This window comes from Wasmannia auropunctata, unplaced genomic scaffold (genome assembly GCF_000956235.1).
Source record: "Wasmannia auropunctata unplaced genomic scaffold, wasmannia.A_1.0 LD336074.1, whole genome shotgun sequence".
NCBI lineage: Eukaryota > Metazoa > Arthropoda > Insecta > Hymenoptera > Formicidae > Wasmannia > Wasmannia auropunctata.
Window position 1 is genome coordinate 1,872,854 of NW_012026816.1, and position 10,265 is coordinate 1,883,118.

The 10,265-nt window shown below is 41.2% G+C and overlaps 2 protein-coding genes across 6 annotated transcripts in view; one reads left to right on the forward strand and one right to left on the reverse strand.

The window, feature by feature from the left end:
- The window catches only part of LOC105449616 (D-tyrosyl-tRNA(Tyr) deacylase 1), a 5,031-nt gene extending 4,600 nt beyond the window's left edge, over nucleotides 1-431 (reverse strand). For all 5 annotated transcript variants that reach the window (XM_011688906.1, XM_011688910.1, XM_011688909.1 and 2 more), the window contains exon 1: nucleotides 53-431. The gene's annotated coding sequence lies outside the window, so the exon portion shown is untranslated. The remainder of the gene's footprint in view (nucleotides 1-52) is intronic.
- Nucleotides 432-974: 543 nt separating this feature from the next.
- On the forward strand, nucleotides 975-9,983 carry LOC105449618 (centrosomal protein of 152 kDa-like). The gene is made up of 11 exons (XM_011688912.1): nucleotides 975-1,194; nucleotides 1,867-2,800; nucleotides 3,217-3,305; nucleotides 3,377-3,577; nucleotides 4,006-4,245; nucleotides 4,349-4,521; nucleotides 4,607-5,068; nucleotides 5,171-5,493; nucleotides 5,609-5,712; nucleotides 6,806-8,221; nucleotides 8,306-9,983. Exons 1-11 carry the CDS (start codon nucleotides 1,066-1,068, stop codon nucleotides 8,507-8,509), a joined length of 4,275 nt encoding a protein of 1,424 aa, XP_011687214.1. The 5' UTR covers nucleotides 975-1,065; the 3' UTR covers nucleotides 8,510-9,983.
- The last annotated feature ends 282 nt before the right edge of the window (nucleotides 9,984-10,265 follow it).

Sequence of the window (10,265 nt, forward strand, 5' to 3'; positions counted from 1 at the left end):
AATAATAATAAAGATACGATAATAAATTTCGCGCAGTTTAGTCAAGTGTTACCTGTTTGTTTTCGAAAGGGCTTAGGTTAGACCGGTCTATTAATCGATTATTCGGCAGAAAATGTTTCCTCCTGTTTTTTGAATAAATCCAGGCCGTTTCATTGCGGACACTTTCCGAGACTGTCCTCAACCGTCTGGCACATTGGGCATTGATTGGGTGAACTGGAGCCCGATCAATTAAAATTTCTCAGAGAGTTTTAAAGTTTTCTCATGAAACGGTGATGTTGATATTTCTTTCGATGATTCTTTTTCCCCTTCAACCATTCCACTACCGCTACACACACAAATATTTTGGTGCTGACAGACTGATTGTGAGAGTCTGAAAAAGAACAAACCCCTCGGCCGGATGAGAACACGGTAGTCGCGGCTAAAACGCGCCTAGCGCTAAACACGCCAAGCGGAGCCAGCGCGGAGGCGCTAAATGGGCGGTCGCGCTCTAGCGATAGCTGATGATAACCGTCGGCGGCCGGCCAATCGGAGGCGAGCGACGGTCATCGCGGGAGCCCATTTCCGCGTACGGGTACGGGGCCTCTCGTAACTCGTCGTACTACACGGTATACCGCCCGCGTATACAACCGATTCTCCGCGGATTGTTTACAAGCGCGCGCGCTCCGGGGACCTCTCCTCTCGCGTACGTGCGCGGCGTATATACACGGCGGGCGGGCGGCGTGTGCATTTAGTGAATCGCGCAGCAGCGTCCCGCGGCAGCCAGCCAGCCAGCAGCAGCGACCGTGCGCCCGTGGCCGCCCGCGAGTTCTCCCGCGAGGGATGTGCGCGTCGCGACGCGTACCCTCCAGTAACCCCCGTCGTCGCGACGCGATAGCGGGGCCCGCCGCCGACGCCGCCGACGCCGCGGCGTAGTATTCGTGTGTGTGCGTAGTATACGTTGCGTGACCCACTTGTTGCGTCTAGGTTATGGCGTTATAAACAAAAATATGCTGCGCACAATAGACGCGTCCGCAGGTCCGTCGTGAGCTCTCGGCTTACGAGCGAGAGCTTAGCTGCCCCGGGGGCATGGAGGCGGGTCCGGGTCTGAGCCTATTCCAGGGCTCGGAGAGCATACAGCTGAACGCGGCGGCGCAGGTACTCGAGGAGGATGAGGAGCAGGAGGCGCAGGAGGACCATAGGCGACTCGACGACGAGGTAACGTTTTTTTTTTCTTTCCCCCCCACGTCTCTCCCCGAACGGGAGTAAACGCGGAGTGTTGTTTCCGCTGGCGAAAAAGAATACTCGCGCGGAAATCGTTTGCCCGCGAAGAATACTCTTTCGCTGTGGAGAGAGAGAGAGAGAGAGAGAGAGAGAGAGATTTTCTGTCGTATTTTTTTTTTGGTATTGCGCTTCACAAGAAAGGTGGAAATCGATCGACAAGGCCCACCCCCAAGTGTGTAGCATTTTGTCGCGGGAAACTTTTTCGAGATACCGCTGTCCTCTACCGCTGGGAGACCGATTTGCGGGATCCACGTGTGTAGAGATAGTTTCTCGAACAGTTTTTATTACGGTGCACGACAGACGGAAAGAAGCAGTTGAAAGTTTATCTCATAATTTTGTCACAGAAAAATTCATGTGTTGGTGGCATGTATTATTGTCTGGTATGATAGTAGAGAATTGCATGGAGTGTTTTAAGCGTGTCCTTAGGTACGATGCTAAAAATTACTCCGAGATTTTAGCTGCAGAAAGAATTGAATCATATTGAAAGATTTAGCCAATTCAGCAATTTAATTGAATCAGTTCTTTCTGAGATCTCGAAGCTTTTTGGAAAAATTTTAAGGGAGCATGCGTACGAATGAAATTCTAATGTACTTTTTGCCCTTTCAGATCCAGGATCGCCTGGACAAGGAGTTCGACGATTTGGAAAACGATTACGATGCCAGTTCCATCAATAGTAGTCATTATCAGGACAACACCACCAGAGACGCCGAGCGTACCGATGCGATGGTCAACTCCGGCCTGGAGTCGATCACGTCTGCCAAAAGTCAGGTAGCCGTGGCGCATCCGCAAAATGATGGTTTTGGTGTTTACGATCGGGCGGAGAACAATTACGATTGCGTGGATAATCTGAACAATTACGATCGCGTGGATAATCTGAACAATTACGATCGCGACGTGATAACGAATCATAGATCCGATTCCGAGACCGGGATCGCGCAGCCCGACTGCGATTTGTACAGGCAACAAACGGGGACGCCGTACAACAACAATCGTTACAACGACAGTAACAGCATCATGGAGACGCCGTACGAATTGGCGAAACCGCCGACCGGATATCCCCGCAAGTTGCACCCGCCACCGCCGCCGCCGTCGGCGGCCGAGGAGTGCACGTTCGGCGAGAATTACCCTTGCAACTACGAGACGCCATCCAATCATTACAATACTCACATACCCCGGAAATACTCCAATAACGGTATTAACGACGTATATGAAAATAATGTACAAAGTAAGCAGATTCATGAGTTTGGCGGAGGCGACAACGCTACCTCGGATCACATGAATCATTGTTATAAGACTAGTCCGAATGGCAGGCCAGTAGACGACGATGTAGCATACAAATCGGCCGAGTATAACAGTAAGGAGCAATTGGAAGTATTGTATACGGTCAGGATGAGGGAGATTAGTCGCCTGAGGGAAGAGCTGCAGCAGTTGCGGCAGGAGAAGGAGAACGAAAATACCCAAATGAACAGGCAATTGATGCTGTTACAAGCGGAAGCCGAACAAAGCAGCATATCGCGGGATCAGGCGCAACAGGCATTGAGTAAGGAAGAGCTTCAAATTATTTACAGCTTTAAAGGAAATGTTTAGAGCAGTACAATATTTTGACGATGTTGCCAAATGTCCAGAGCAATATTAATTTAACATTTTTTTGCTTATTGTTAGCGATATAATATATAATCAGGTTGATATTTTGCCAATTGTTAATATTTCTTTTTTTTTGTAAATGGAATATGGCTTTCCAAAATTGGTCTTAAGAAATTCAGCTTATACTCTTCATTTCCTTTAAACTCTCCAATTAACCTTTTATAAAATTGGTATATATATGGGATGAGAGTCGGGATTGAACCCGGAACCTGCTGCATGTACGTCGACTGTTTTCACACAGAGCCATGCGTCATCCCAACCGTTTCATTTTGTTAATTTATTTTTAATTTTTAACATTTTTTTTTTTTCCAGTTGATGCTAAGGTTGAGATAACTGGTCTGCAAAGGCAAATGGAATTTGCGAAAGAAAAGAATGCAGTTTTGGAGAAGACGAATCAAAACGTAAGATACAAATCCGCATTCTGTTCTTATTAACATCAAATCCGTCAATGTCAATAAAATTGTTTTTACAGATAACGGAAGAACTGAAAATCGCGAGGGGTTCTGTCATGGACTTGCAACAAAAGATTGCTGTCCTGGAAAGAGCACAGGTGTTGCAAACGAATGACAGGACGCACGAGAAGTTTTTGGAGCAGGCGCAGGAAAAACATGCGGTGGAGATGAAAAATATGCAGACGCAGATAGATGTTCTTACCGGCAAATTAAACGCCAAGGTATTACTGATTTCTTTATGTAAATTGTGTACGTCGTGTGTGTATTTCATACATATATATGTATGAAATACACATGAGGATATATAATATATCCTTTTATATACATATCATATTTGTGTCATGTAGCTGCTCAATAAGGACATCGACAACAATAGTATTTGGGCAAGTTCTCTATTGATTATCTTTGCAATTGCACGTTGCAAAATATATACATTTTCATCATGTTTCTTTATAATTTACACTTCGATTTTTTTTACATGCACAATTGCATATTTTTAATACATTTAGTATATTTTTAATAAGCTGTGTCGTTTTCCTTTTTTATTGCTTTGCACATTTTATGTAATATCCTTTACATAGTTAATTTTGCTTTATTTAAAAATGTGAATTTTTGTTTCATTTAATTTATATTGTTTAAATCTTAATAGGAATCGTCATATATCGCTCTTGAACATAAATTGGACGATGCGCGAAGAGCGCATGAGGCCCTCATGGTAGAGAAGGGTGACACCATGAATCGATTGGCACAGGCGCTGCAAGACAGTCAAACTCAATGTCGCAATCTCATGGCCACTAATAACGCTCAGCAGGTGATGCAGCTGCAGGCGCAAGTGAAAATATTGACTCAGGAAAAGGAAGCTCTGCATAAAAACGTACAAGAGTTACAGGTAATTTATAAGATTCTGCACCAATTTCCTTCTCTTTTAAATACAGATTGTATTATAAGAAATTGATTTAGCGACAAGATCTTTATTTATTAATTATTTGTAGAATAAATTGGAGCTAGCTAAAAACGACGTTGCGCAATACGATTTATTATTGGCTACTACTCTGGAGGATGAATCTGACTCGATCAGACAGATGAAACTGAGCAAACTTTATAATAAATCCAAATCGAAACCCATCGATGACGTCTCGAACAAATTGAGAGGTGAACTACATAGGTAAGTGTCATTTAAATCTTCAGTCCTTATTAGATACGGTGTTAATCTTCCCGTTTATTTTTTATGCGATGATATTTTTGTTTAGATGCTTAGCTGGTCAAACTGCGAAGAGAACAGAAATAAATCGTTTAGAGAACACTCTCTCGCAGAGAGAAGAGGAGTTAGACAAAGCTTTGATCTCACTTGACGCAAGCCGTCAGGAAGCAGCGCAGAATGCCAAGCGAATAAATGAGTTAGAACAGGAATTGAGATCTGTATTAACGGACGAGGCCGTGAAAGCGAACGCGAAAATACAGAAGCTCTCGGATCACCTGAATGACGTGAGGAAACAGTACGAGTTGTTGCGCGAAGAAAAGATTATTTTGGAAAAAAAATTAGAGGAGGCTTTAGCTGTTAATCAGGAGAAGCTTCAAAAGATGCATCAGGAAACTATGGAGCAGCAAGAAAAAGAAGCTATCGATGAGTATAACAACGAGTACCTGGAGATACACGCTAAAGCCGTAGAGAGAGTGAAGCAAGAAGCACAAATCGAAATAGTACAATTGTCGTAAGTGTCAATCATGTTTGTGATAGCTTTTAATCATTCTTTACACATTTCGATAAAACTATATTATTACTAATAATAATAAATGGAATTTTTGTTTTCTAGTGTACAATTAGAGCAAACACAAAAAGAGTTAGATCGTGTAAAAGAAATGTACATAGACGTCTGCGGGACGAAGGAACGATTAATAAACGAGCATAAAAATGAAATTAAAGAGCTGACAAATAAATACGCTGAAATAGAATCGCATCACAAGGACATGGAGAAATTGAAGAGCGATTTACAAACGCAAGTTAAACTGTGTAATAAGTTGACTAAGGAATGCGAGGCCTTTAAAAGCCAAATAATCGAATTGGAGAAAGATCTTGTGCACGAAAGGAGAAAAAAGGAGGATCATGTAAAAAAGATACATTCAGAAATAGAAAGGGGTAAGTGTTGAATCCATACAAAACAAGAGATGCGAAATAACTTATACCGAAATAACGTATACCAATCACGATAAATGTCTTAAATGAGAAGTTTAATTTAATTTATTATTTTAAGCGAAAGAAGAAGCGTTACACGAACTACGAAACGCGCATCCGAATCAAGAGATAAGCCTTCTTCTTCCGGACCATTGTTCCGAACATCTCGAAAAAATTAATCAGGTAAATAAGTCATGTATGTTACATATATTACATATTTATTGAATTCCCTTCGAGATTACAATATTAGCTACAATAATACAATAATATATTCTCGCATCTCTTAATCTCTATCGTTTCACATCCTCTCCGCTATCACTCTTCGCCTACATTCCTTTCTACTTATGCAATATGTTTTTTTCTTATACCTAAACGCTCGTCTTTGATTACTCTCTAACTCTCTCTCCTTTTTCTTCTCTGTACCTTCGTTTTCTATCTTATATAACCTTCCACTCGTTAAGATTACTTCTTTTCTTTTTCTCTTCTATTCGCTTATCTTTTTTATTCTTTCTCTCCCTCTTTCCTTGTCCTCTTTATCCTTCTCTTCTTCCATTCATAATTTTTCTGTCAGCTTCCTCCCCCCTTTTCCTATCCCCTGCAATCTTCTCCAATATGCTTCCGTGATTTTTTCTAACCTAATCTATATTTTCTCTTCATTTTCTATCCATTATCTGTTCTTCCTTTTCCCCTTTTATTCTCTAACCTAACTATTCTCCATTTACTTTCTTCCCAATCTTTTTTCAAATGTTCCGATACTCCTTTTTGTTTCACTCTTCCGTACCATTATCTATTAAATTTTGAATTTCTTTTCCTATCTTTCCTTATTTTGCAAAATCTTTTCCCTTTATTAATCCCTCTCTCCATTCCCTTTCTCGTTTCCTCCAAAGTTCTCTCCTCTTCTCAGTCTTTGAAAACCTTTTATTTCTCCTTCTCAGCCTTCGTTCTTCTTAGAGACTGTATTCTGTACACACCGATGATTGTCGGTGTTGTTGCGCAGCTTTCCTTATATGATAAAAAAATTGCGCAATGATACCGACAATCATTGTCGGTAGCGGGTACAGAATAGAGGCCCAACACATTCTCGCCAATTCACTATCCCCTTCCTCTGCCAGCTTCCTTTCATACTTCCATGTCCTCATTTCCATGCAGGCATAAAATATGTCTTTAGTTTTAAAGTGTCAAAATCGTACGAAAAGTTAAATATTTGAAATTCAATTACATTTATTTTGAAATCTGTCCTTCATACTTCTGATGATATTATTCCGTTGTATTATAGTTGGAGGAAGATTGTAAACGCTTGGAAGAGAAGCTGCAAATCGCTGTGCAAGAACAGAAAAAATTATCCGATTACCAAACCGAATTGAACAACGCCAAATTGAAAGTAGCGCAAATGGAGATCACGCAGGAGTCGTGGAAGAAGAAATACGATAAGGTTGACAGTGAGAGAAAGGATCTTCTCGCAAAAGTTTCCAAATTAGATTTGGAACTGTTGAATTTGAAACGCATCGCGAAGCTGGAAGACTCGGACGACGTCAAATTAAAAATTGTTCGGTTCCAAACGGACAACGAGACACTGAAAAATCAATGCGACAATCTGCTCGGCGAGAAGAATACCTGTAAAGAGAAGATCTCTGAATTGGAAACTGAACTCTTCAACGTGAGAAAAAAAGTTAGCAGCCTCGAGGAAAGGTTACGGAAAAGCGGCGAAAGTAAGTCAGTAAATTCAAAGAGTGAATTGGAGAAAGAACTCTCTCAGTACAAAGATTTAGTCGCACAATTATCCAGGAGTAACTCGAAAGAAGGACGCGCGAGCGAGCTAGCGCTGGAACAGAGGTTGCAACAGCTCGAGCACGAGTTACGAAGCAAGGACGAAAACCTGAGTAGACTGTTGAAAGATTTGGAGAAGATAAAAGACGAGAGAGATCAACTGTTGGTGAAATTGCGCAACCAAGCCAAGCAATTCGAGCAATATGTCAAGAGCCAGAGCAAAGTGTCCGCGGAATTGAATTTGTCGCCTCGTAGTACGAGCGACAGTACGGATTTTCAGAAGATGAAGGAGATTATGGCGAAAGAGATGCGGGAAGGGATGGAGCAGAGAGTAGCGAAGGAGCTCAGAGGGATCGGCGAGCAGAATAGAAAGGAGCGGGAAGAGTTGGAACGAAAGTATAAAATTACCGTGTTGGAGTTGCAGAAGAAGTGCAGCGAGAAGGATCGGGAGATGGAAGCTTTGCGAAAAGAGATAATGACGGAGAAAATGAAGGTCGATCAACTCAGTCAGATCAGTCAGAAAATAGGAAGCAAACTGGAGACCTGCAACCAACAGCTGCAAGCGCAAAAGCTGCGCATCGAGAAACTGAATATGGATCTGCAGACGAAGGAGAATCAAGTGGAGGAGGATAGAAACTACATGGCCGAGATAATGATCAAATGGCTCGCTGAACTGAAAGAGAGCAAAGCTAAGGAGAAGGAGAAGGATGAGGAGATACAGAAGCTGAGGTCCGACGATATAATGACCAAATGCTTCGCTGAATTAAAAGAGAGTAAAGCTAAGGAGAAGGACAAAGATGAGGAGATACAGAAGTTGAGGTCCGTCGAGGGAAAATTGAACAGCGATATCAAGATTCTGCTGGACAAGCAGAGACATCTGATAAACAAGTATCTAAAGGCGAAACAGACCGCGAACAATTACAGGGTGCGTATACGAGAACCAGTAAGTCTAGTGAATTATTTTCCTACGTAAGACACCTCTTTTCTATATGACGCGTTCGAATTTCAGAGCTATGCATTGTCGAATAAGGAGTTTCTGTTGCGTGAATGTAAACGCGTCGAGGAGGGATACAAAAAGGCCATCAAAGAAGTACAACAAAGCTGTCTGGCGCACGACGAGCAGTACGTCGCGAAAGCCAAGAGGCTTGAGCATCAGCATGCAGAAAAAAAGGAACAAATGGGACTTACACTGAAGTACAAAGATAAATGTTGAAGTACGTACGAAATATTCTCTAAATTAATGCAATATAGCTTTTCTCCGGTTAAGATAAAGTAGTAGTTTACAGAGGCTAGATATCTTTTTTTTTTAAATAATTTAAAGCACATTATTGTACAACAGTTTATTAGCGGAGTTTTATGTTAGGGACCAATATACGTGTAAGTAAATCATATAATACCGGTAAAGTTATATTACCGCGTTTGCTTGCCAATCTCGAGTCTCGACGAAGCGGCGGACGTTAAGCGTAGCTCTAAAAGCTATAAACATCTGAAGTACAAGTATCTTAATCGTATTGTAACGGTACTGTATGCATATTATTAGTTGATAGGGAAAAAAAAGCGTTTTTATATTAACCAATATTGTACAGTAGAGTCTCTATTCTGGAGTAATCGTTGGGAACCGTTGGGGAAGCTGCCCCTCCGTATCACTCTTTCTCATTCTATTCATCTCGTTTTGCGGTTACATGACAAATACGTGGAGGAAGAGCGGCGCAAGGGAATGACTGTTCTAGAATGTAGAGAGATCCGCGAAATGAAGGAAAACGGAATAGAGGTGTTCTATTGTACATCACAATTTTGCAAGTCGTCTGCAACTTGGAGGCAGAAGGCGGTTAGTACGCAGGCTCGCGAACAAAAAAGGGAAAGCTTTAGTCACGTGTTTCCGCTGAGCATTATTATGACATAATAAGCAAGACTGGATCTCTTTGTCGGATCTCTCTCTCTCCCTCCCTCCCTTTCCCCTCTTTCTCTCTCTCTCTCCCTCTCCCCTCTCTCTCGCTCGCTCTCTCTCTTTTTTCTTCTTGTCCTCTTACGGAAGTAAGCGCGATAAAGAGAGAAAATCAAAACATAGTTGTTAAGGAAAAACATTTAATCTTTGCTCCTGCCCCCCCTTTTTCTCCTTCCCTCCCGCGTAGCGAACTGAAAATTATCTCGCCGCTCGGTCAACGTTTATTCTCGAGCATTAGGCGTTTGTTTACATATTTTGCGTGCACAGCGCGCTAGGAGGAACATGAATAATATCGGGATTGTACATACAAAATATGACTGACGGAAATTTGCTTTGCATGTTTCATGTTTTGTCTAGAATAAAATTCGGACTGTAATGAACATTTTTTAGCGCGTTAGACAGCAGGACTGAGTAACGAAGATCTACGTTATCTTTAATCTTAAATGACTTGAAAAGTATATTTAAGTACAATCGTAACAATTAGATCTGAAGTATTTGTTCGTATCTTTTTTAATTTTAAAAGTTTGACGAAAATTGAATCTAAGATTGATCTAATCGAAACAAGACACCAAAATTTATATTAAACCAGAATTAAATTCTTCCCCTATTCCCCTCCTTCCCTCTTACTACTTCTCAATTTACTTATTTTATGCAATTGTGTGCAATCTCAAAGAATGGCCAATTATCGTATCGGCTTGTAAGAATCGCGGAGTATAATATAAAAATAAAATCCTTGTGTATATCCCTTTTTATGTGAAGATTTTGGTAAGATTTATTCCGACATCGACGCGTCGCATGTCGTACGTTTAAATAGGTAAACATTAGTTCACCAGTGTCACCACTGGATATAGAGAAGTATTATTAATATTAATTAGTTATTGTATTTTTGTATGTAGAGTGAATTAATTTATTTTTTGTAATAAAGAATTTATGTCGCTGTCGAAGTGTATTGTTACCTTATTTTACTTCGAAAATTGTTCCATGCGTTTTGTAATATTAAAACTTAAAGACCGTATTGCGTTTT